Source organism: Panthera onca, chromosome B1, assembly GCF_046562875.1.
Source record: "Panthera onca isolate mPanOnc1 chromosome B1, mPanOnc1 haplotype 2, whole genome shotgun sequence".
NCBI classification, from domain to species: domain Eukaryota; kingdom Metazoa; phylum Chordata; class Mammalia; order Carnivora; family Felidae; genus Panthera; species Panthera onca.
The window spans coordinates 45,039,169-45,067,070 of NC_138342.1; the positions used below are offsets into that span (position 1 = coordinate 45,039,169).

General features: G+C 40.2%; 1 protein-coding gene across 8 annotated transcripts in view; it reads left to right on the top strand.

Annotated features, from left to right (window-relative positions):
* Positions 1 to 27,902, top strand: part of CRACD (capping protein inhibiting regulator of actin dynamics) — a 274,714-nt gene that overhangs the window by 213,568 nt on the left and 33,244 nt on the right. For all 8 annotated transcript variants that reach the window (XM_060655695.3, XM_060655693.3, XM_060655698.3 and 5 more), the window contains one exon: positions 1,662 to 1,833. In XM_060655695.3, the coding sequence (XP_060511678.3) occupies positions 1,662 to 1,833 (172 nt within the window). The remainder of the gene's footprint in view (positions 1 to 1,661; positions 1,834 to 27,902) is intronic.

Below are 27,902 nucleotides of genomic sequence, written 5' to 3' on the forward strand. Positions count from 1 at the left end.
GCACCTGTATTAAGGATCCCAGACTGTTGTCCTTTTGTGATTGGTAACTATTCTATCTCAGTGTCTTACAGCTTAAGGCAAAGTGGTTTAAGCCACTTTTTCCTCACTTCAGACTTTCTTTCAGAAAGATCAGAACTGAAGATCACCAGAGGAAATGAGATGGTTACCTTACCTTGCACATCTTTAACCTCGTTTTTTGCCCAGATTTCTCTGTAGACTATGGCCCGAAGAGGTCTGGGGGCCCTAATATTCAGATGGGGACTCATACCTGTGTGTTTTGTGCAGGTATTTCTTAATACACATTGTGAGCTTTTGTATTTTCTTTTCCCTCAGAGCTCCTGACTCCAACTTAAGATATATTTCCCATGATGTTGACAAGTTATTTCATCTCTCTGTGCCTCAGACTCCTCACCTATAAAATGGGGATGTTAATAATATCTACCTCATAGTGTCATTGTGAGGATTAGCTGAATTAATATTTAGAAAGTTCTTAAAGCAGTGATGCATAAAAAGGGTTAAGTAACTTAAAAAAAGATTGTCTGACCCTGAGTAAGTGGCTCTTTAAGCTTCTTAAAGAAAAGGAAGGATCTGAGAAGATGCTTCTTCTGGTATGGGTGATACACACTTTTTTTCCTGAGGTGGGAGTGGAGTGATAATGGATGAATTTGTAATTGAAGGAGCAGAACTTGAAAGGTATTACCTAAAATATCTGTCAGTAATGCTGGCACTGAGCCTGGGTCCTGACTGAATGAAGTAATATATGGAAAGATGTTCATAGCAACTCCTTTGGGGCTCTTCATAGTAGATTCTGAGAGGAGACGGGAGAAATAAATTGGAAATATATAGGGATGGAGGGAATTGGGGCAAAGCTGATGCCAAGAGTTAGCAGTTATTTTCTGTCTCTAACAAAGGCTAAAACAGGGTGATTCTCAGTGGAGAATGTGTGTGTGTGTGTGTGTGTGTGTGTGTGTGTGTGTGTGTGTAGATACACACACATAAATAGAAAGTTATATATATAAAGGTGTATGAAATTTTTTGAGCATCCGTCTGACTTAACATGTGTTCTCAGCTGCTTCTGTGGAGAAGGGCACTGGCCACCTGCTTGTTTTTTGTTTTTAATTATTTTTTATTTTTTAATTTTTAGAACGAGTGGGGAGGGGCAGAGAGAGGGAGAGAGAGAGAGAGAGAGAGAGAGAGAATCCCAAGCAGGCTCCTTGCTCAGTGTGGAGCCTGACTTGGAGCTTGATCTCATGGCCATGAGATCACCACCTGATCAAGAGTTAGATGCTTAACCCACTGAGCCTCCCAGGAGCCCCTGGCCATCTGCCTATTAAAGAGAGCAGGCACCACTGTTGTGTGGCATGTGCAAAGGGGTGCTCTGAGGCCACTGTGAGCCTCGGAACCCCTCTGTGTCATCCCAGGTGCTTCTTGGGAGCCCGGTGACAGGAGACTTACTGTGCCCTTGGCTTGCCTCTGCCTGACTGTGCCCGGACTGGGGCTGGCCATGTCATTCCTGGCACAGGGCTTGGTCGCTCATTCACTCTGATGGCTGCCCTTTGCCCCTTCTCCCTTGGCCAGAGGCAGCTCAGTTGTAATTTGCTCTCAGGCTCAGAAGTGCAGCCCTGTCAAACTGCAGTGTGTGTTCATCTTGTAATCCACAGACAAGAAGAAAGGAGGTAAATTCCAGCCTTTTAAGAAGTTGTTTGGTAAAAGGAAAAAGAAAGACACTTTGTTGTCCCAGGAGGCGTCAGCAGGGAGTAAGAGTCACTCTCCCCAGAGTGTCAGCAATGGGACCTTCTCTTCAGATGAGGAGACCCTGGAAGACAATCTAAGGTAATAATTCATACTTTTTCTCCCCCAGATTTTAGCAGAGTTCCAGGGTGGGGAATGGGATCCCAAAGGAGGCAAGGGTGGAGTCACAGATGTGTTGCATCTCTGGGAAGATGGAAGGCTTGGGGTACTTTGTGCATTCTGTGTGGAGATGTCACCATGGGGAATTGGCAACGAGTCTGGCCTCATTTTCTGGGAAAGCACAGGGATCTGTGCCTTCATTTTGCTGCCTTCACTGGTGATAGAGGCAGCACCCCGCTGGTTTGGCTCAGTAAGTTAATCTGGATAGAAGGAGACTGCATTCCCATGCCCTGTTGCTAGACGAAGAGACAGGGTGGTTACAGATTAGATTGTACATCCATGTTGAGAACATAGACTGCTCAGGCACAAAGTGGTCACCCTTTCTACCTCTGGCAATCTCTAGCGACTTCTGGAGTCTGTAAGTCATAGAGCTTTGGCTTCTGCTCTTTGTTTTCTATGTTTCTCTCTACATCTTTCCCCCACCTCTCCTTGCCCCTCCCCTTTCTCTTTCTCTCCCTCCTTCTTCTTCTTCCCCGCCCTCACCCCCCTTTGCTTCTTAGAGCACAGGTACTAAATCTGGCCATGACTGTGTCAAGAACTCAGAAAAGCAGGGTCAGGAAGTAGTTTCTCACCTGAGTGCTGGGAATTGAAGTTAGAGTCAGAGATGATTAAACTCTGCTACTGACAGCTTAGAAGTCAGCTCCTCTGAGAAGCCTTTTCCCACTCCCTGATCTGATTTGTTTGCCCTTGCCGGCATTCCCCTAGCATCACGCACCTGGCTCCAGCAAAGAACTTGTCACTTTCTATGGAAATTATTGATTTGCTTGTCTGTCTCATTTGACTGCCAGTTCCATGAAGTCAGGGACCGGGTTTTATTCAGCCTCGTATTAGGTGCTCAAAAACTGTTTCCTATGAATGCCTGGCACGGCACAACTTGCCGTAATACATGTGGAAGGAATAGATGAGGTAATCTGTGATATTTTTACTGTAATTCAAGGACAAGAACGAAAACATCCTGTGTGATGTATGTCAGTAAGTAAATTCTAATAGACACTCCAGTTGAGCACAACTTACATGCAGAATCCTTAGGCAAGCAGTGGCACATTAAGCTTTGCAGTGCTCGGTGACAGCATTACTGGGTCCTAACTGATATTGACTCTCTTCCTCAACAGGCCTGTTATTTGTCTTCCATTATCTTTAGTAAGAATACTATCAAATTTAACTATAGGAAATTATTTCACTGGAAGGAGAACACAGGTAGCACTAAGCCCATCCAGTGGTTGGGATGTCATTATGTACTAAGATATGCTTGAGTATTGTTCAGTATAAATGTTTTGATTTTACTTCAGTTTCTACAGTGGAAAATTGGAATGTGAACTGTTTCTGCCTCACAGTATCAGAATGTGGTAACAGATACTAAAATGTGACCAACTAGTAGTTTAATGCAAAATGAGATTGAGTCTAGAAGGTTCTCCTTTAGAAGGACTGTTCTGTGAAAACACAGGCTGTCCTTTTTTATGGTTTTGCCAAGTCCCTGATTTCTTACTGAATGATTTTAGACACTTAGAAGAGCCTGGATCCTGGTGGTTCTCTCCCCATTTAAGTTCTATTCCGTCTACCCCTTGGAGTTTTCCTTAGATTTTAAGTTATACAAAGCCTTGGAATTTCATATTGATTCAGACACCTGCACTTCTATAAAATAAAGGTAATGCCACCTGTTCTTATTATTGGTTTTTGTTAATAAACCTATATTTATGAGACATACACTATATTTTAATTATTTAGCACTTGTTTTTATAATAAAGGAATCGGGAGAGAGAAGCTTTGGATGAAGAATTTTTAAAAATGTCTCTTTAACTATTTTTTAAATTAAAAAGACAAGAAAACAGGAATTATTTAAAATACACATACCCCTTTTCTTCTCAAAAATTGACAGTTGCAAAATAATTCCACCCGCAAAGTAAATACTACATTCATTGCTTACAGTATAGCTGAATTTCTGAATATTTGCCCTATTTACAGATGGAGAAAATTAAAGATGTTTCCAACACTTCTTTTTTTTTAATGGAAGTATAATATATTTCCTATAATTTTTATTTTCAGTTTACTGCTCAATAATCACGTTACTTTAGATTGTGTAATGATTCACAGAATTTCTGTGCATTTTATTTGCTATCTCCAGCTCTCACTAAAACACAAAACTCAAAATTCTGTTAGCATGGTCTTGGGTGGAGGTTCCAAGGAGGCAGATTTCAGCCCAGTGTGAGGGAGAATTTCCTAAATACTAGGGCTGCCTAAAACTGGGGAGGCTGGGTATGTGCCAGAAGGAGTTTGGACTGATGAAGGGGAAATTCTGCACTGGGTGGGAATTTAAAGGAGTTGAACTTTAACATGCTGTCAAACTCCAAGAATCTGTAATTCTAGAAATGTCTCCATGGCCAAAAATAGCTCATTATTGATCTGCTCCTTCTGCCTGAAATTTCTCATTTCCTTTGGGCTTTTAACGCATACTGTTCTTTCTCTAGGTTAGAAGCCTTTATTTCTCCTAGGCTACTGCTTTTAAATTATACATGCCTGTGGGGAAAGCAAAATAGTAAAACAAGTTCAGTTTTTAACAATTTAATGTGACTTCGTTTATTAATTAAATGCAACTAAAATTGTGTTTCCCAAAATGTGTTAAATTTAAAAAGGGGGAGAGGGTCAGCTTGGCAAAAAAAGAAAAAAAAATAAGTTGGGGAAATTCTGGGCCAAAACAAATAGGATCCTTTACATAGGACTTTTCAGAGCTTTTACTATGCTAATGTGCCCTGGGAATTTCTGAGAAGGGGGATGTATTATGGAACATTTCCAAGACTCCTTTAACCACAAACCTTTTTTTCACAGAGAATATCCAATGGCATATATTAAAGCTACCACTTATTGAACTTAATGCAATGTGGTTTTGCATAGTTGAACTCATATAATGTTCACACACTCCGAGGTTGACATTATTATCCCCATTTCTTATTTTCAAAAATTGAGATATAATTGACATATATCATATTAGTTTCAGATGTACAACATAATGATTCAGTATTTATATATACTGCAAAATAAGTCTGGTTACCATCTGTCACCATACAAAGGTATAAAAAAATTTTTTCTTGTGATGAGAACTTTAAAGAGTTTTAAGATTTTAAGATCAAATATATGATATAAATAATATATACGATACAATATATAGAACAATATATACAGTAAAAATGATAGTATTATTAACTGTAGTCACCATGCTGTGTATTACATTGCCATGATTTATTTTATAACTGGAAATTTGTATCTCTTGACCCCCTTCACCCATTTCACCAACTGTTCAACCTCCTCCCCTCTGGCAACCATCAGTCTATTTCTGTATTTATTAGTTTTGTTTTACATGTTCACTTGTTTTAGTTTTTAGATTCCACTTGTAAGTGGGATCATACAGTATTTGCCTTTCTCTGTCTGACTTAGCATAATGTCCTCAAGGTTTATCCGTATATCACAAATGGCAAGATTTCATTCTTTTTTATGACTGAGTGGTATTCCAGCGTGTGTGTGTGTGTGTGTGTGTGTGTGTGTGTGTGTAACATCTTCTTTATTCATCCATTGGTGGACACTTAGGTTGTTTCCATATCTTGCCTTGTGTAAATAATGTAGCAGTGAACAAGGGGTGCATATATGTTTTCAAATTAGTGTTTTTGTTTTCTTCAGATAAATGCCAGTAGTGGAATTGCTAGGTTACATGGTAGTTCTATTTTTAAATTTTTCAGGAACCTCCATACTGTTTTCCATAGTGGCTACACCAATTTATATTTTGGCCAACAGTGCACAAGGGTCCCTTGCCTCTAAATCCCTGCCAACACTTGTTTTTTCTTGTCTTTTTGGTGATGGCCATTGTAACATGTGTGAGGTGATACCTCATTGTGGTTTTCATTTGCATTTCCCTGATTAGTGTTGGTGAGCATTTTTTAATGTGCCTCATGGCCATCTTTATGTCTTTTTTGGAAAAATGTTCTGATCCTCTTCCCATTTTTTCATCAGAGTGTTTTTTGTTATTGGGTTGTATGAATTCTTTATATATTTTGGATATTAACCCTTTTTCAGATATATGATTTGCAAATATCTTCTCCCAATTAGGAGGATGGCTTTTCGTATTTTTGATGGTTTCCTTTGCTGTGCAGAAGCTTTTTAGTTTGATATAGTCCTGCTTGTTTATTTTTGCTTTTGTTGCCCTTGCCTTTGGAGTCAGATCTAAAAAATAATCACCAAGACTGATGTCAGCGAGCTTATTGCCAATGTTTTCTTCTAGTTTTATGGTTTCAGGTCTTCCACTCAAGTGTTGAATCCATTTTAAATTATTTTTGTACATGGTGTAAGATAGTGGTCTTATTTCAGCCATTGCACATGGCTGTCCAGTTTTCCCTGCACCATTTATTGAAGAAACTGTCCTTCCCCTACTGTATATTCTTGCCTCATTTGTTATAAATTAAGTGACCATTTATGTAGGTGTTTATTTCTGGGCTTTATATTCTGTACTATTGGTCACTATGTCTCTTTTTTATGCTGGTTCCATATATTCCAAAACATTCCATGTTTTGATTACTGTAGCTTTATAGTGTAGTTTGAAATCAGGGTTTGTGTTACCTCCAATTTTGTTCTTGTTTCTCAGGATTGCTTTGGCTCTTCAGTCTCTTTTGTGGCTCCATACAACTTTTAGGAATGTTTGTTCTATTTCTGTGAAAAATGCCGTTGGAATTTTGATAAGCATTGCATTGAATCTGTAGGTTTGGGTAGTATAGACATTTTTTTTTTTCAACATTTTTTATTTATTTTTGGGACAGAGAGAGACAGAGCATGAACGGGGGAAGGGCAGAGAGAGAGGGAGACACAGAATTGGAAACAGGCTCCAGGCTCCGAGCCATCAGCCCAGAGCCTGACGTGGGGCTCGAACTCACGGACCGCGAGATCGTGACCTGGCTGAAGTCGGACGCTTAACCGACTGCGCCACCCAGGCGCCCCATAGACATTTTAACAACATTTTAACAGTCCTTTCAATTAGTGAGCACAGAATATCTTTCCATTTGTGTCTTCTTCAGTTTCGTTTATCAATATGTTACAATTTTCAGTGTACAGGTCTTTCACCCCCTTGGTTAAACTTATTCCTGGCTATGTTTTTAATGCAATTGTAAATGGGATTGTTTTCTTAATTCTCTTTTTGATAGTTCATTGTTAGTATATAAAGATGCAACAGATTTTGGTGTATTGATTTTGTATCCTGCAACTTTACTGAATTCATTTATTTGTTCTAACAGTTTTTTGGTGAAATCTTTAGGGTTTTCCATATATAAAGTCCTGTCCACAAATAGTGACAGTTTTACTTCTTCTTTTCTAATTTGAATGCCTTTTCTTTCTTTTTCTTGCCTAATTGCTCTGGCTGGGACTTTCAGTACTATGTGGAATAAAAGTGGTGAGCATGGACATTCTTGTCTTGTTCCTCACACTATCCCCACTTCAAAGGGAAGAAAACTAAGGCTGGAGAGTGACTTGCTGGTAAGTTGCTGAGCCAGTAATTAAGCAGGAAAGAGGGCATTCTTAACCACCCATTCTAACTCTGAAGAAGCTGTAGCCTTACCAGGGAGCGAGTCACATGGCCCTGAATTCTACTAGTCCTGGGTCACCGGGCTCAGGTGTCTTCCTGCCTTTGCTGCCTTACTGAGGCTCTGCTGCTCCTAGGATTCCTCCCCACTTGTCCTGCTTCCAGTTTCTACCTCACACCCAGCACTTACTATATTATCTCAGCTACAGCTCCTTATAGTAAGTGCCAGCTGTAGGCACATTGAGAACCAAAGGAGCTTCCATGAGGGCGGGCTCGCTCTGGGACTATAGCAGTCAAAAAAGGGTTCAGGCATGAGGAGGCCTTGGACTGGCTCCAGATGATGGGCAGGACACAGAATGGCTGATGGGCAAGGCATAAACCTTTCAGATCTGGAATGGCATGAGCAGACTTACATGCAAGAATGAATGTGGCAAATAGAATAGGAGGGAACTTTCCAAGTCACTGTATGTGGCCAGTGTTACCCTAATACCACAGCCGGCATAACCATCACAAAAAAGAAAACTACAGACCAATTTCCCTTATGAATATAGAAATAAAAATCCTCAACAAAATACAACAAAATACTGAATCCAACAGCATACAAAAAGGATAATACACCATAATCAAGCAGGATTTATCCCAAAAGTGCAAGGTTAGTTAATCATACAAAATCAATCAATATAATATACCATATTAATAAAATTAAGGACAAAGACCACATGATCATCTCAATAGATGCAGAAAAAACATTTGACAAAATCCAACACACTATGATAAAAACTCTTAAAACTAGAACTAAAAGGGAACTTCTTTAACTTGAGGAAGGACATCTCCAAAAATATCACAGCTCATACCATTCTCAATGGTGAAAGAATGGTTGTGTTTCCCATTAAGATCAGGAACAAGACAAGGATATGCTTTTAATACTGTACTATAAATTATAGCTAGGGCAATTAGGCAAGAAAAATAAATAAAAGGTATTGATCTTGGAAAGGAAGAAGCAAAACTATTTGCAGATGCCATGATCTTATATATAAAAAAGCCCAAGGAATCCACAAAATTAAACAAGGCTGCGGGATATAAGATTGAAGTTTTTGTATCTCAGTATGCTGGCAATGAACAATCTGAAACTAGGAAAACAATTCCATTTACAATAGCATCAAAAGAAATAAAATACTTAGGAATAAATTTAATAAAAGAAATACAAGGGTGCCTGGCTAGCTCAGTCAGAAGAGCATGCAACTCTTGATCTCAGGGTTATGAGTTTGAACCCCACACTGGGTGTAGAGATTACTATAAAGGAAATAAACTTAAAAAATAAAATAAAATTAAATAATTAAATAAATAAATAAATAAATAGGGACACCTGGGTGGCTCACTTGGTCAAATGTCTGACTTCAGCTCAGGTCATGATCTCACGGTTCGTGAGTTCGATCCCTGCACCAGGCTCTGTGCTGACAGTGCAGAGCCTGCTTTGGATCCTCTGTCTCCCCCCCCCTACCCTACCCTCCCTCATTCTCTCTCTCTTTCTCTCAAGAATAAATAAACATTAAAAATAAAATAAAAAATAAACAAAAGACTTGTACACTGAAAAAAGGATAACATACCATTGAAAGAATTTAAAAAGATCTAAATAGATGGAAAGGTATCACCATTCATTGGTTGCAAAACTTAATATTGTTAAGATGTCAATAGCCCCCGAATTGATCTACAGATTCAGTACAATTCCTGTCAAATTCCCAGCTGACTTTTTTTTGCAGAAATTGGCAAGCAGGTCCTAAAATTCATATGGGAATGCAAGGGATCCAGAATAAGCAAAATAGTCTTGGAGGGCTCACATTTCTCGAGTTTAAAACTTACTATAAAGCACCCCAAATATCCATCGACTGATGAGCGGATAAAGAAGATATGGGGTGTGTGTGTGTGTGTGTGTGTGTGTGTGTGTGTATACACACTGGAATATTACTTGGCGATCGAAAAGAATGAAACTTTGCCACTTGCAACAACATGGATGGAACTAGAGTGCGTTATGCTAATAAGCAGGATAAGTCAGAGAGACAAATATCACATGATTTCACTCATGTGGAATTTAAGAAACACAACAGATGAACATAGGGGAAGGGAAGGAAAAATAAGATAAAAACATAGAGGGAGACAAACCATAAGAGACTCTTTAATACAGAGAACAAACTGAGGTTGCTGGAGGGGAGGTGGGTGGAGGATGGGCTAAATGGATGATGGGCATGAAGGAGGGCACTTGTTGGGATGAGCACTGGGTGTTATATGTAAATGATGAATCACTAAATTCTACTCCTGAAATCATTATTGCACTATATGGTAACTTAGATTTAAATAAAATTTAAAAATTCAAAAAAAATTTACTACAAAGCTACAGTAACCTAAATAGTGTGGTACTGGCATAAGGATAGATGTAGATTAATGGAATTTAAATGAGAGTACAAATATAAACCCTCACATTTGTAGTCAACTGATTGTCACTATGTGTGCCAAGCAATTCAATGGGTAAAGAATAGTCTTTTTCTACAAATGGTGCTGGGACAGTTGAATAACAATATGCCAAAGAATGAATTTGGACTCTTTTCTTTTTTTTTAAATTTTTTTAAATGTTTATTCATTTTTGAGAGATAGAGAGTGAGTGGGGGAGGGGCAGAGAGAGAGTGAGACACAGAATCTGAAGCAGGCTCCAGGCTCCAAGCTGTGGGCACAGAGCTCGATGCAGGGCTCGAACCCACTAATTGCAAGATCATGACCTGAGCTGAAGTCAGATGCCACCCAGTCACCCTGGACTCCCTTCTTACACCATTCACAAGCCAATTCAAAATGGATTACAGACCTAAATGTAAAAGTTAAAACTGTAAAATTCTTGGGGCGCCTGGGTGGCTCAGTCGGTTGAGCTTCCGACTTCGGCTCAGGTCATGACCTCACGGTTCGTGGGTTCAAGCCCCACATCGGGCTCTGTACTGACAGCTCAGAGCCTGGAGCCTGCTTTGGATTCTGTGTCTCCCTCTCTCTCTCTGCTCCTGCCCCACTCATGCTCTGTCTGTCTCTCTCAAAGATGAATAAACATTAAAAAAATAAATAAAAATTTTTAAAAAACTGTCAAATTCTTGGATAAAAACAAAGGAATATACCTTCATGGTTAGATAATAATTTCTTAGGTGCCAAAAGCACAGGTGACAAAAGAAAAAATTGGTAAATTGGACTTCATCAAAATTAACTTTTGCATTACAAACAATACCATGAAGAAAATGAAAAGACAATTCACAGAATGGAAGAAAACATTTGCAAACCATACATCTGATAAGGGAGTTATATTCAGAATAGGTAAAGAACTCTTATAACTCAGTAATAAGATGACCAAAAAAATTTTTAATGGATAAATTACTTGAATAGACATGTCTCCAAAGAAAATATTACAAGATTCATTATGAAAACATACTTGCTTAACATCATTAGTTATCAGGGAAATGCAAATCAAAACCACAATAACATAGAACTTCACAACCATTAGGAAGGCTATAAAAAATAAATAAATAAATAAATAAATAAATAAATAAATAAATAAAGACAATAACATGTGTTGGTGAGAACGTAGAGAAATTTAGACCCTAATACAGAGTTGATGGTAATGTAAAATGGTATAGCCATAGTTTAATGGTTCATCAAAATGTTAATCATAGAGTTACTATATGACCCAGCAGTTCCAATCCCAGGTATATAACCCAAGAGAAATGAAAACACATGTCTGCACAAAAACCTGTACACAAATGTTCATAACAGCATTATTCATAGTAGTCAAAACGTTGAAACAGTCCAAAAGTCCATCAAAAAATGAATGGATAGGGGTGCCTGTCTGGCTTAGTCAGTAGAGTACGTGACTTTTGATCTTGGGGTTGTGAGTTCAAGTACCATGTTGGGTGTGGAGCCTACTTTGAAAAAAAAAGATGGATAAATACAATGTGTTATATATCCATGCAATGGAATATTTGAAATACTGATACATGGTATGACATGGATAAACTTTGAAAACACTATGCTAAGTGAAAGAAGGAAGTTAGAAAATACCACCTAGTGTATGATTATATTTATATGAATGTCTCAAATAGGCAAATTCATTGAGACAGAAAGATTTGTGGTTGCCAGGCATGGGGTAGGGTGGCAGGTGACTGTTAATGAGCATGGTTTCTTTTTGGGATGATAAAAACTAAACTTAGGTGGTGATGATAGTAGCCCAATTCTTTGAATATACTAAAAATCATTGAAATGTACCCTTTGAATGAATGAAATTTTAGGGTATGTGAATTATATCTCAGTAAATGTATTTTTTTAAAGTAGTGAATGTGGCATTGTTGAAGTCCTACCTGGCTGAGGTGATAAGTTTGTATAGGCAGGAGAGATTCAGGGCTTATTCTCCTCTCCTAAATCCCTAAAATAGGAGGTAGAAATTTGGAGCGGAACAGAAAGGGATAATTATGAAGTAGGACATCACTGCAGGCTAGAGCAGGCTGGCTTGGAAGGAGAAGCAGCTGCACACATTTGCTTGAGGGTGTTGAGCCCCTGCATTGAGGGAGGTGTTCAGCTTGAAGGGAGAGAGGACATGAGAGAAAAAATACAGGTTATGTCTGAGACTGCCTGTTTAAAAATAGTTGCCTGTGCCTTTTAGGAAACATAGAGTTGTTATTTGGCCACATACATGTGAATCTATAAGAAAAGTGTTATTATAGACATCAAGGGATTTGGGCACTATCAAAAGGAAATGCCCCACAGATGTTACTATGACAAAACTGGAAGGGTCTATAATATTACCCAGAATGCTGTAGGTCCTGTTGGACAAGATTCTTGCCAGGAGAATTCATGTATGTATGTTGAGCATATTAAGCACCCTAAGAACCAAGATAGCTCCTAGAAACATGTGAGGGGAAAATGATCAGAAAAAGGAAGTGAAAGAGAAAGATACTTGGATTCAGGTGCCAGCCTGCTCCACCCAGAGAAGCACACTTTGTTAGAGCCAGTGGAGAGGAGCCTGAGCTGCTGGAATCTGTTTGTATGAATTCATGGGATGATAGATGTTTTTTTAAAAAAGACCTCTGGACTATAAAGAGAAGAAAAAATTGTCTATGGTTGACCCCATGCAGCCCTGCTCACACATACACACAAAAGGAGATATCAATCCTACTCTCTACTTATATGATACCCTTATTCAGTAGACACACACACACACACACACACACACACACACACGCACACCGGTGTTAAAATCTAAGGTAATTTTTTAGTCCTGATCCAATACCTTCACTTTAGAAATGGGGACACTGAGGCTTAAAGAGATCACAGTACAGTGCTGTTCATGTTAGAGATGTGATTAGAATTCCAGTCAGCTGATTTTGCATGTGGTAATCCTTTCCTCTTGAACAACCCCACCCTATCTCCACTTGCTTGAGGGTGTAAGCACGCACTCTTATAAGCACGCTAATTCCTCTTTATCCTTCACTTTTCTGCACAAATGTGCCTTCCTCAGGGAATAAGCTTACTCTGATCCCCTTAGCCTAGATCAGGCCTCCCTGCCATTGTTCTCAGTTTCCTTTACCTTCCCACAAAGGTAGGCCTGTAGGGTACCCATTGTATTTCCAGGCTTTAGAATTGTGCCTGGGCCATAGCAGGCATTCAAATTATTCATTTACTAAATGTACAAATACTGCTCTTTTTTGCCATACCGACTCTTCCCACTGTACAAGTCAACGTTTAGCTGATTCATCCTTCAGTTTCCTACCATGGTACAGAGTATCACCGTACATGGTGACAGCATAGTGAGACATGTCACCAGTGAAATGACAGTAGAGTTCAGGCTCCCTGATTACCCATGTTGTACCTTGGATCACTTGGCCTTCCTGCTTTTCAGAAGGTCAAGTCAGAAAAGACTTAGACTACTTTTTTTTTTTTTTTTTAATAAACATTTTTTTTTAATTTTTTTTTAACGTTTATTTATTTTTGAGACAGAGAGAGACAGAGCATGAACAGGGGAGGGGCAGAGAGAGAGGGAGACACAAAATCTGAAACAGGCTCCAGGCTCTGAGCTGTCAGCACAGAGCCCGACGCGGGGCTCGAACTCACGGACCGTGAGATCATGACCTGAGCCGAAGTTGGACGCTTAACCGACCAAGCCACTCAGGTGCCCCAAGACTTAGACTACTTGATCATTTATCCTCTACCCATAGGAACCTGCAATGTGCTGATTGAATTGGGACTAGAAAAGATGTACAAAACCACTCAATGAAATTTAGGGACTAAGCAGGAAAACTAATGGAGCTGGACTGAGTAAGTTTAGAGGAGATGAAGGTTGATGATACACTGTGTGGGAGAGCAACAGATCAGGAGCCAGAGTCTCTTGTGCATGCAGTTGCTTTCACTCGTGAGCTGTGTGATCTGACCCAAGCCAGGCCCTTCATCTGTTAAATGGATATGCTCTCTCCACGCTCTTTCCCCACTTATTATGAGGACCAAAAAAATGCATGTGACATTACACTACCTGCTATAAAATAGCACTTTACAAATGCAGGGTAATGTTATTACTGATATAAAGAGGATGTGGATACTAGTTTTCTATTTCCAGAGCATAGACCAAAACTCAGTTGATTCAGATGATGAGTAGAGAGGTTTATAAAAAGATCTTTGTCCAGGTGGAGCAACTGAGGAGTGGAACAGACAGCATGCAAACTCGTGGAGTCCTTGCAGAATTCTCCCGGCAGGTTAGACAATTGCTCATCCTGTGTGATGGAGACACAGGACTAAGCTTAGGGACTGGAGTAAGTGATCTTTGATTTCTAGTTCTAAGAGTGTGTGCATTTAAGATCCCAAAATTCCCTCCTCTTCCTTGAATTTTTTTGAACTGTCCTGTTTCTGTTGTAATAATTAGGCTCCATAGCCTATTGGGTACCATATATTTTCATAGAATACCGAAGTCTGGGATGAGCTTCCATGATGCCACACAAAATATATTGACTCCAGTCTCCTCCAGCAACTCTAGTTTGTTCGATGAGGATACTTAATTGCTCTTTAGCATTTCATTTGAATGAGACTCACGGATCTGTTTAGAAGAAAACTGCTGATCAATTGCAAATGCCCCTGTTGTCATGGAAACAAGCTGCAATGAGACTATAATTATATTTCCTTATTCCTGAAGTGAATCTCTAATCATTGCTATGGTAATTACCCAATATCTGTGGTCCCAAATTACATGATGCTTGTCCAAAAAAGACAAAGGATAGGAATAGGAGGGCTGGCCCAAGACATGTGTTAACTGTACAGCTGCAGAAAGCCCTCTCCTTTTGTGTGTGGGGAGAATTTCCCTCTGTGGGCTCATACTCCAAGGTTAGATGATGTCAGTGGCATCTTAGAATGTGCCTGGTGTGTAGAGTAGTGGCTAGAAGGCTGTATCGGGTTAGGATTATTTCTAACACAACTAGTATCTTCAACAGTAATGAAATATAGTACCTGATGTACCTGAAAGTCTGGAGGACTTGTCAAGTTTCAAAGTCCATTAATGAAGTAACTCAGCAAAGGCATCAAGAACTGGTCTGATTCTTTTTTTGCTCTTCCTCAGGGAGTAGTCTCTTGTCCCCAGGTTTGTCCCTTCATAGCCCCCAAATGGCTGTCAGGTGTCACCTGTTATATGCAGGCAACAAAGGCAGGAGACAGAAAGGGGATCTTCCCTGTCTTCTGTCATGTTTTGTGAATGAGAAGAGCTTTCCCAGAAATGCCTCCTCCATGATACTCTCCCTCACTTTTTTTTGTTCCTTCCACACCAGACCCTGCTACAGACAGTAGTTCCAGTCAACAGAACTTAAAATGGAGGTGACCCTTCCTGACTCCTGTTCAGGATCCTCAGCACTAAGTGCATATGGGTGAGGGATGGAATGGCATGACTACAGGGCTAACTTTGTTTTGCTTTCCTTCTCACCTTCTCTTTCTACTGTGACTCTGCTTCTGGTGCCCTGAGTTCCAGGCCACAGTCCCGTCATGTACCCTGTGTCTGATCTCTACTGCTTCTGCCAATAAGCATGGGCACAGGGCCCTGGACCTGGGCTTGGGCATCCCAGTAGCATGGGGAATGGCATCCTTGGCTCTCAGGCACAGCACACGCCACCAAGAAAGAAAAGTCAGCCTCTTGCAAGAGAAGCAGAATCAAAACACCATAGTGCTTTTCAGAAAAGTTATCCATCCAGGTGGGCTAGGTTGGAAAGGAGAATCAAGATACAGAATGAGAAATACAGTGTGGTGGTTGTTTTTGGTACTTAACTGTCAGCATCTAGTTTCCCTTCCCAACAGTTTTTGCCTATTTTTTTCCCCAAGTTATCAAGTTTGCCTCTCTGTGTATACCTCTAATAGGACACAGTATCTGCCTCTATGACAGAAGCCAAAAGGGCCAGATCCTCCACTTTCCCCCAACTGCAGCCTGGCATGAGCATGTCACCCCCCCACCCCCCCACAGCCAGTTGGACTTTCTCTCCTAGGCTTGGACTTGGCAGGTGCTCAAGGATGGAAGAGACACAACTATGGTGGCAGCCCGTAACCAAGCTCTTCCTGTGGCATGGCAGCCGCTGTGGTTCCTGATGCCCAAACCGCTACAGTTCTAACTCCTGTCTTTTTCCAAGCTTTGGTCCCAGTTTCCTTTGTTCTTTGATCCCCCATTGTTCTTCTAAGTAAATTTTCTTTTGGTTGAGCATGACAAGGTTAATTTCTGTGTCAAGACACAGAATGAAACCAGGAAAACTAGGTGAGGGGTGGGGGGAGGGTGTGACACAGAAGGTAGGAAGCAAAGCCTGGAACACTTCCCTGGTTTGAATTAAAAAGAAGTCCCCAGAAGAAACCTTTAAAGATGCTGAACATCCTCCTGACTTGCCCACCAGCTGGCTTCTTAGAGTCTCCCACAATGGCCTCCGGCACAGGCCTGCCATACCTGAAAAATGCGCATGGTCTGAAAATATTTCCTCCCCTCCCCACCCCCCCATCAACACATTTGCCTCAGGCTCTCCATTCCCTCGGTGACCTTTCCATGGAAAACCCATCTGATTAACTATTCTACAGTATTAGTCATTCACTCTTCCATTGAAAAACTTTACTCACATATTATATTGTATGAAGCACTGTGGGAGAAACAAAGGTAACAGATGTGATCCCTGCCCTCATGCAGCTCCAAGTACTGTAGTGGAGATAAAATGATCCCATTAGTGCTGGAATCATATTTGTGTAGCACTTTATAATATGCACAGCACTTTTATTTTCTCTCTTATTTAAGGCATGATTATAGGAACCATAACATAAAACAGTAAGAGATGTGTGCACAGGCCTTTCTTCCAGGAAGCAGGAGAGGCTGTGTGTATTGGGGGGTGGGGGGCGTTGATAAGATTTGAGCTGGACCTTGAAGGATGAGTAGGGCCTGAACCAAGAGATTGGCATTGGGCAGTCCATGGAGAGGAAGAGCCTATGCAATGATAGAACCCAGAGAGGGTATTTGGGGAACCGAGTGGTTTGTCTTACAGGATGCTGGAAGTAGGGTAACATTTGATAGTAATGGGTAACACTTATGTAAATGCTTACACTGTTCTCAGTGCTTTACATACTATAACTCATTTAATCCTAACAGTAGCTTCGTGAGGGTGGTCCTGTTATCATCCCCATTTACAGATAGGGAAACTGAGACACGTAGAGATTTAGTGACTTGCCGAAGGCCACACAGCTGGTAAGGGGTAGAACCGGGTTTCAGTGGTAGGCAGACTCACACATGGAGTCTGAGCACAAACTCCCTCCACTACATGCCCTCCATCATAGAGCCAGAGAAGTTTGGAGCCCTGTCATGCAGAGCTTTGTGGGCCAGTAACGTAGCAGCTTCATCTCATAAGATTTTAGCAAAAGAGAACCACTGGAAGTTTCTGAGCTGGCAAATTAACTACTTTAAAGTTAGTGCAGGGTTTGGGAGGAAGTGAATTGCAGAGGACTTCAGTTGGAGACCATTTATAGATGTCAATCATATTACAACAGGCTGGAGGTCAAACCAGGGTAACAGTGACAATTAGACACTCATTGGCCCTTAAACTGCCCTTAGAGGTTCTTCCACTTGCTTCTGAGGTCTCCCTAACACGTCTTTTTACATGTCCAAGAACAAAGCCTTTGAGCCTCCATTGTCCACCTGGGTTGGAGATGAGAGCACCGTGCTAGACACTTGCCTCCAGAGGTCCAGGAAAACAAAAGTTCTTCATACCACATTTGCAGTGATTTTAGAATCTCAAGTAGTTTTAAAATTAAAAATAATAAAAATAAAGCTTCTCCTGGGCAGAGGTTAAGTGTGTGAACTTTATATTGTTTTTGGTATGGTTACTAGCATAATAACCCAATTCTGTGTATTACAGCAGAGTGGGGTTATAACGCATTCAGACCTCAGCTGAGTTTTCTGAAATCTTTTACAACTTCAAGCACAGAAATGGGCCCTTCAAAACAGCCCTACATTTTGGTCAGTGTGCTGCCAAGTGCACCCAAGAGTACTATATTATTTCATCTTCAATGCCCTTTAGAGCTTCTAGGTAGAATTATGACAGTCAGTACAGCTGACTCTGGGTAAATGAAAGAGAAAGAGGTGGAGTTGGGGAGGAACAGCAGTGTCTTTCTTCCTCTCCTTCCAAATCCATAATGACTTAGATCAAAGGTCTTTAAATATAATAAGATGTAGATAGAACAAGACCCCCTAAGCCACTCCAAGTTTGTCTCAGTGCTAATAATCACACCTTCTTGTAGAATTGACTCAACCTATTAGAATCCTCTGGTCTTCAGTCAATAGTCTTGTTCATGGTGTTTCAACCTCCTGGGCTGAACCCTAGGGACTGTTGCTCTGTGACTCAGATACCACTATTAGCTTTTCAAGCATTTCACCTCCAAATTTCCCATGATTTTAGTCAAATATCAAGAAGTTCTCTCTTCTTCCTCCCTCTTCTCTTCCTCCTTTTTTTTCCCTTTTTTTGTCCTGTAAAGTCTATACTAATCTTTACAGAGAGTGACTTTCATTTGGGTAGGGGATATGAAAGTGATGTAAATGTCAAATCTTCAGTGTGAAATGAGGACATAGGGCATACCTACTTATCTTTCAGCCATGTCTACACATAGTTATGAGTCATGATACGGTATTCATACATTTTTTAAAATTTTAAGGGGTGCCTTGGTAGCTCAGTTGATTGAGTGTCCAACTCTTGATTTTGGCTCAGATCATGATCTCACAATTTGGTGAGTCTGAGCTCCATGTTGAGCTCTGCGCTGACAGTGAGGAGCCTGCTTGGGATCCTCTCTCTCCCTCTCTCTCTTTGCCCCTCCCCCACTCACACTATCGCTGTCTCTCTCAAAATAAATTTTTTTAAAAAATCTTGATTAATACCACTGATCATAGCAGCATTAAGTCACATTGGCCAAAAAGTTGAAACAAAATGTTTATCCACAGATGAATGGGTAAACGAAATGTGATATATTCTAGATGTAGTAGAATATTATTCAGCCTTCAACAATGATGAAATTCTAAAAAAAAAAAAAAATGAAATTCTGACACATGCTACATGGATAAACCTTGAAGATATTATGCTAAGTGAAATAAGCCAGACACAAAAGGACAAATGTTGTATGATTCCACTTATAGGAGGTACCTGGAATAGTCAAATTCGTAGACATAGAAAGGAGGATAATGGTTATCAGGGGCTAGGGGAAGGGGGGAGATGGATAGTTATTGTTGAATGGGTATAGAGTTTCAGTTTGGGATGATGAAAAGTTCTAGATGGGTTCTTGTGAATGTACTTAATGCCACTGAACTGTACATTTAAAACTGGCTAAAATAATAGATTTTAAGTATATTTTACTATAACAAAAAAAATCTCAGTCAATATTATGTAAATACAAAAAAAATTCACGGATGCTGGGATCTCATTTGGTGTTGACAGAGTTGGTATTTAAGCAGTAAAACTGGTTCACCTTCTTTTATATAAGATTTGCAGTCGTGGGTGAACTGAGAGTCTCTTAACACTACATTCTTAACGCAGGCTGGCAGCTATTCACATAGTGTCTTTGTTCCCAAAGAAATCCAAATATCTACAAACATGGAGAGTTAAAATGGAAAGCTCTGTCAGCTGTGACTCAGGAGCCTGAGTTCTGGTTTCGGTTCTGTCTTGATCAAGTCTCTCTCTCTCTCGCCTTCTGGGACCTCGGCTCCTGTTGTCATGGACTCCGTCATCACAGAAGGCCCTTTGAGCCTGGACTGTTGGCTGTACGAGGACTGCCATCTGTCACAGTGGACGGTGCCCCAGACTAGCAGCTCCCCCTCCAGCTGCTAGCTTCCTTGTAGAGATGCACTGGAGATGTGGCAAGCAGCGACCTGTGCCTCCGAGCACAGCAGGAGAGGAGCGTGGGCAGGCAGAATGGAGTGCAGGCTTGGAGTGGGTCTTGCAGCTTGGGGTCTTTAGTCCTACTCCTTGATTTCCACATTGTTTTTGAAGGAATTCTGAACTGAAAGGACAGATGATGTTATTTATTAATGTCCAGTGCCCTATAGCTCTCCCCTAACCTGGACCTGACCTCTCGTAAAATCATACATCACGGAGCCTGAGGGATGACAGTAACAAAGAAATAGGAAAGATGTAGGTTTTGTGGGAAACACTGATGACTTTGGTTTCACTGATGATGTTGAGTTTGTAGACAGTGGGACAGCCAGGTAGCCGGCTCCACTATGTGGCTAGAGACATAGAGAGAGAAGAGCATGTAGTATTGGAGACACGTAGACAGTTTTTTAAAGTGGTTGTTAAAACCAGAAGAGTAGAGCAGGTCATTCTATCATCTGTGCCTTTGAAAAGGTAACATAGGAGTTGAAGAGTTGAAGGGAAAGACCAAAAGCTGATGTCTATGGGCTGACTGGATGCCTCTGATTAGATGTTTGAAATCTGAACCTCTTCACCAATAACAATTACATCAGTGACAACAGCAACAAAGCCAGGACAGATACAGAAATGAGAGTTATGACATCTCAGCCATGCTTTTTGTCCATAGGGCCCAGGAACTTCTGCTGCCTGGACCTCCAAGTCCAAAGGGACCATTTTTCCAACCCTTCTAAGGTGTGGCTATGATTCTTCCCTGAACTAATGAAGACTATTCCTCAGGGACCAGTGTTGTTATGAATTTCCCAAGTGGGTGTCTCTTCCTCTCCTACTAGAGTTTGCTTTTAGTACATGTGCTTTGCATTTGACTTCAGATCTTGTTTAAATTTAAATGACTGTTTAATGTATTGACAATCCTTCAGTTAGAAGTTAAAAATCTGGGGGATTTTAGAGGTCTTTATACATCTCTTCTCATGATCAAGAGGCTGCTCTGTGTTCTCAACATCTGAAGAGAAGGTTCCCACACAGGAAGCCCCTTTTTTTCCATTTGAGAACATAAAGCCTGAAGGAAAGTTGCAGCTTTGAGGCCCCTGCCTCTAGGCTCACTCATAATAAAAGAAAGGGGGAGGACTGGCCTGCTTCGAAATCAATTGTGAAAGATCTTTAAATGTCAAGAATAAAGAAGTCCAGATGAACTCTGCTAAGGTACAATTTGTATTAAATTGCCCCACTACCTCCCAATCATGTAATTCCTATTTCCCAGCTGTTAAGGACAATGATTCTACCAAGCTCTTTGTTCATAAGAACATAGTTTCAAGCTGAGATCTCCACACGTGGTGTATTCAGTTTGAATTCCAGCCCTGCCTCAAATTCTGGAACTTTGGGCAGGGTTTTTACCTACTCTTTGTCTCAGCTTCCCCTTCAGACAAAAGGAAATAATCTATATTGTAGAGTTGTTTGGAGCCAGAACTGGTAACCATGTTTACCAAAGATTTTGAATTATACAGATTACCAAGGATTTAATGTTGATTTGCATTATGTAAACAAATATTTAGAAGAGAGTGTTCATCCATGTAACTAAATAAACCAGGTACCATTCTCCTCCACTGTTTCTTCTCAGAGCTTTACAATAGGACAAAAACCAGATATAAGAAGAAAAAGGTAGAAATATTTTTGGTCACTTTGAAAAGTAATCCCCTCAAGAGTAAAGGCCATATAAATAAGTAGGTTCTGACAAATGTAGAAATTTAATATCAAAAAGTTATTTAATCATTTCTACTTCTGGCTGTGATGAAGTAGCTTGTAGCAAATCAGAACTCCCACCAAGAACAACAAGAAATACAGATAGAATATTAAAACAAAGACATCTGTTTGAAGACATCATATTGCTTCTAGTGCACCAGACTTGAACAATGAGTTCCTGGAGAGAATGGAAGCCCACTGAGATGAGCCCAACTTTCTGCATATTGCTTCTCTCCTGTGAGCATTGACTGTTGGGAGAGAGCAAGAGACCAAGAAGCTGGAGGGTGACTGGCAAGAGGAAGAGAAGGCAACAGAGCTGTAGGCAATCTCCTGGAGCCTGGAATACAATAATTGGAGTTTGAGGCTGCCAAGATAGCCAGGACTTAAGGGGCTGAAATGCTCAAGGGAAGAGAAACTCAGAAGAATGAATCTAAATCTGGGCAACAGTTTTCCTTTTGACAAATTTGTTGATAAAGCTGAACAGAAATAGAGGCTGAAAGGTAAGGCAGACATTCTGTGGTGTTGGAAAGATGAAAATTGGGATTTAGGGACTAGCAAGGAGGGGGACCTTAGGAAGCAATCCAGGCTGTCAGTTGGGACAACAGGAGGCCTATACCCTAGAAGTGGGGAAAAGCAGAAGTAGTCTGAGCCTTACAAAGGTTGCTTCCTAGCCATGATCAGCTCAGTCCCTGATTGGATTCAGGTGGTCTGCTCCTCTGCCGATGGCTGAAGGAGTGGGTGAAACCTCTCTGGAAAGAGAGAACCCAGCCTCTACAATGTTTCATTCATGATATGTAGAATTCAATCAAAAAATTACCAGGCAGCTGAGAATCAGACTATGAGGAAAACAAAATAATAGAAGTAGACCCACAGGTGATAAAGATATTGAAGATTCAGATAGAGATACTTAAATAATTGTGATTAATATATTCAGTTGAATAATTGACAAGATAGAGAATTTTACCAGACAACTAGAATCCATTAAAAAGAATCAAATGGAAATCTAGATGTGAAAAATGCTACTGAAATTAAGCACTCAATAGGTAATTTTAACAGATTTGACACAGAGAGAGAATTAATGACCTGAAGGCAAGTTCTGTAGAAAAATCCAGACTGAATCATATTGAGTAAAAAGAATGACAGGTACAGAAAATAGCATAAGGGCATATGGCTCATAGGGAAGCATTCTAACGTTAGAGAAATCAGGGGGTGGGGAAATAAAGGAAAAAGGGAGTAGAAGCAATATTTGAAGGAATAGTGGCTTAGAATTTTCCAAAAGTGATGAAAGACACCAAGCAACAGGTTTAAGAAATTACTATATATCCCCAGCTGGATAAAGTAGAGGAAATCCATACCTGCCCACAGCAGAGTAAAACTGCTATCAACCAAGGCAAAGGGAAAAACCTTAGTATCAGCTATAAATAAAAGATGATATTTTTTGAGGAACCTCCATACTGTTTTCCAGAGTGGCTGTACCAGTTTGCATTCCCATCAACAGGGCAAAAGTGTTCCCTCTCTCCACATCCTCGCCAACATCTGTTGTTGCCTGAGTTGTCAGTTTTAGCCATTCTGATAAGTGGCATCTCTTTGTGGCTTTGATTTGTCTTTCTCTGATGATGAGTGATGTTGAACATCTTTTCGTGTGTCTGTTAGCCATCTGGATGTCTTCTTTGGACAAGTGTCTATTCATGTCTTCTGCCCATTTCTTCACTGAATTATTTGTTTTTTGGGGTGTTGAGTTTGATAAGTTCTTTATAGATTTTGGATACTAACCCTTTATCTGATATGTCATTTGTAAATATCTTCTCCCATTCCATCCATTGCCTTGCAGTGCAGAAGCTTTTTATCTTGATGAGGTCCCAATAGTTCATTTTTGCTTTTGTTTCCCTTGCATCCAGAGACCTGTCTAGTAAGAAGCTGCTGCAGCTGAGGCCAAAGAGGTTGTTGCCTGTTTTCTCCTCTAGGATTTTGATGGTTTCCTGTTTCACATTTAGGTCTTTCATCCATTTTGAATTTATTTTTTGTATGGTGTGAGAAAGTGGTCCAGCTTCATTCTTCTGCATGTCGCTGTCCAGTTTTCTCAGCACCATTTGCTAAAGAGACTTTTTTCCATTGGATACTCTTTCCTGCTTTGTTGAAGATTAGTTGGCCATACATTTGTGGGCCCATTTCTGGGTTCTCTGTTCTGTTCCATTGATCCATGTGTCTGTTTTTGTGCCAGTACCTTACTGTCTTCAACTACCTTACAACCCAGCAGTTGCACCACTAGGCTTTTTTTTTTTTTTTTTTAATTTTTTTTTTCAACGTTTTTTATTTATTTTTGGGACAGAGAGAGACAGAGCATGAATGGGGGAGGGGCAGAGAGAGAGGGAGACACAGAATCGGAAACAGGCTCCAGGCTCCGAGCCATCAGCCCAGAGCCTGACGCGGGGCTCGAACTCACGGACCGTGAGATCGTGACCTGGCTGAAGTCGGACGCTTAACCGACTGCGCCACCCAGGCGCCCCGCACCACTAGGCTTTTATACAAATGATACAAAAATGCTGATTTCAAAGGGCACATACACCCCAATGTCTATAGCAACATTATCAACAATTGCCAAATTATGAAAGAGCCCAAATGTCCATTGACTGATGAATGGATAAAGATCATGTGGTATATATATACAGTGGAATGATACTCAGCGATCAAAAAGAATGAAATCTTGCCATTTGCAACAATGTGAATGAAACTAGAGTGTATTATACTAAGTGAAATAAGTCAGGCAGAGTAAGACAAATAGCATATGATTTCACTCATATGTTGAATTAACAAAACACAATAGATAAACATAGGGGAAGGGAAGTAAAAATAAGATAAAAACAGAGAGGGAAGCAAACCATAAGAGACTCTTAAATACAGAGAACAAACTGGGGTTTCTAGAGGAGACGTAGGTGGGGGGGATGGGTTAAATGGGTGATGGGAATTAAGGAGGGCACTTGTTGAGATGAGCACTGGGTATTATATGTAAGTGATGAATCACTGGGTTCTACTCCTGAAACCAATACTATACTGTATATTAACTAACTTGAATGTAAATAAATTTAAAATAAAAAAGATGATAGACTGCCTGTCTTTTCAAAGAAGCAGTAATATAACTTACAAAAATTTTATAGGTAACAGCATAACTTAATGGTAAAATATTGAATACGTTTTTGCTTAGTTTGAGAACATGTCAAAGTCCACCATCACAACTTCTGTTCAACTTTGTGTGAAGTTCTAGCTAATTCACTGTGACAAAAAAAAAAAAGAAAGGCAGGGAGGAAGGAAGGTGGGGGGGTAGGGAGAGAGGGAAGGCAAGAAAGAAGGAAGGAAAAAAAGAAGGATGGATTTAAAATCCTTCCACCTGGGTGGCTCAGTCAGTTGGGCATCTGAGTCTTGGTTTCTGCGTGGGTCATAGTCTCATAGTCATGGGATGGAGCCCCATGTTGGGCTCTGTGCTGAGTGTGGGGCCTGTTTGGGATTCTCTCTCTCCCTGGTTTTCTGACTCTACCCTGGTCACACTCACATGCTCACTCCTTCAAAATAAATAAATAAACTTTAAAAAGTAATAATGAAATAAAACTGCCTTTTGTCACAGGCAACCTGCTTGTATTCATAGAAAACCCAAAAGAATCAAGTCATATTATTATAATTAATAAATTTAGCTTTAAGAACAATATACAAAGACTAATTATATTTTAATATTATACCAGTAAACCATTAGAAAATAAAAATGTTAACCTATATACACCATTTATAGTCAATTCAGAAACATCAAATATGTAGGAATAAATCTATCAATATGTATAAGATTTCTACACACAAAACTACAAAACATTATTAAGAGAAAGTAAGAGGGATCTAAACAAAGGGGTATCTGATGTTCAGGGATTAAAAGATCAAATATTATAAAGACGTTAGTTATCCCAAAATTTATCTGTAGATCTAATGACGTCATGAAAGTAATTCTAGGAGTGTTTTGGACTCTGTGTGTGTGTGTAAATTTGTGTAGAAATGCAGAGATAAGAATAGCCATCTTGAGGAAAAAAAAAGCTAGAGAACTTAAACTACTAGATTCCAAGACTCATTAAAAGGCTATAGTAATTAAGACAGTGTGGGATTATTGCTATAAAAATAGATAAGTAGACCAAGGGAAACCAGGCCAGAAACAGATCCAGATATACATAGTCACTTAATTTATAGCAAATCACCCCCTATCTTCAAGCCTTAGTTTCCTCATCTGTAAATAGGCTTAATAATAGTGCCCACCACATAAGGCTTAAATATTACATAATAAAAGGACTTAGGGGTGCCTGGGTGGCTCAGTAGGTTAAGTGCCTGACTCTTGATTTTGGCTCAGGTCATGATCTCATGGTTCGTGAGTTTGAGCCCTGCGTCAGGCTCTGTGCTAACAATGCAGAGCCTGCTTGGAATTCTCTCTCTCTCTCTGTCTCTCTCTCTCTCTCTCTCTCTCTGTCTCTCTCTCTCTCTCCCCCTCCCCCACTCATGCTCATTCTCTCTCTCTCTCTCTCAAAATAAATAAATAAATAAATAAAGGACTTAGATGTTCTACTAAAGAGGTTAGCACACATGCAAGGGACATAGCAAGAAGGGCTTGATAAAATTTAGCCAGTATTAATATTACCATTGTGACTACCTCTCTTTCTGTAATTACTACTACTGCTGTTGTTACTGTTCATTTTCCGTTTTTCAGTATGATTATCTGAAAGTGGGGAATGGGTGGACATTAAAGCATGGTTGGCAACAAGGAACATTTGGGGCAACACAGAAAGTAGGAGAGTGTCACTGCTCAGCCTACTTGGAAAAACAATGGGATCGAGGAGATGAAGTTCATGATTCAGTCAGGGTTGACTTAGAAACTGGAATGGGACTTGGCCTAACACCAAGGTAACGTTGGCCACACAACTGTTGGTCATTAGTAAACATTTATGAAGCTTCTAAAATGGACTTGTGTATAGATGTTTTGTAAGAGTGTCTGAAAGCATGCATATATAAATATAAGCCATCTGCAAATACACTAAATAGAAATGAAGTCAGTTACCTCTTCTCTCACCTGAGTCATAGCCAGGGATCTGAGAGAGACATTTAGATAGAATATTAAAAGATTTGATTCTTTAAATGAAAAGTTTATTTCGTAGCTTCTTTAGGTAAACCTGGATGTTCATTTTGTAACACAGGTCACAGAGTCTCTGAAGACAGGGAAATAATGATCTATTTAATTCTTTCCATATTCATATCCTAAACAGTGCCTCATACTTTATAGAGTGGATTCCTGCTTTACAGTATGTGGTGTTATTTGGCTGAAAGCTTACCAATTCTTCTGGCTGTTTAACATCTCTAATCCTCCCCTATTCCAGCCCACGTGTCATTTGCATCCTGTCTTCCTCTCCCACTGGCCCACCCACACCCCATTTCACTTATGGGAGGGAAGATGCTGAGACCTTCCACTGCTTTAAGACATTTAGCTGGCTGGTGAAGGACTATACTCAGTAGCTCTGAATTCATTTCCTCTACTACTTCTGTTTGGACGACTTTAGATAAGATGATTTACCCCCTGAGTTTCATCTGTAACAAGGGATTGGTGTTGAAATAATGAAAGCAAAGCTCTTGGCACAGTTTTTCACTAAGGTGAGGGTTGATCTTGGCTATTATTTTTATTCTTATTCTTTATTCTTATTCTTGTTCTTGTTCTTGTTCTTATTCTTGACAAAGATCACACAGCCAGGAGGCTTACACCCAAGTCTTCTGTTTCTAAACCTCATATGCTTTTTTACCATGCTGCCTGTAATCTGGCAAATTAGAAGATACAATTTGGTACCCAGTCTTCCCAGTTCAGTCTAGATTTGGTCAGGACCCTGCCTGCTCCATTTCTGTAATTCAGTTTAAGAGCACCAGCTGGAGGCGCCTTTCCCCCAGTGCTGGCACTTGGTCACTGATAACACCTCCAGGTGGGACCCCTTCCTGAGGAGGGAAAGGGGGAGTCTGCCCATGGGCCTGGAATCATGGAAATGTACCTGCCTTGCCTTACAGAGAGTGTGTGATTCTGCCTGGGAAGTCTGGACTTGTTAAAGTGTAACCCTTTAACTGAAAAGCATTTATCGTTGGATACCTACCACTTATAAGCTGCTCACAGTCCATGAAGGTCATCAAAATTGCCCTAAGACACCTTTCTCGTAAAGAGTCTAGCCCTAGAGACTATACGTGTAGTCCCTACGAGCAGTTCTAATCTTTGT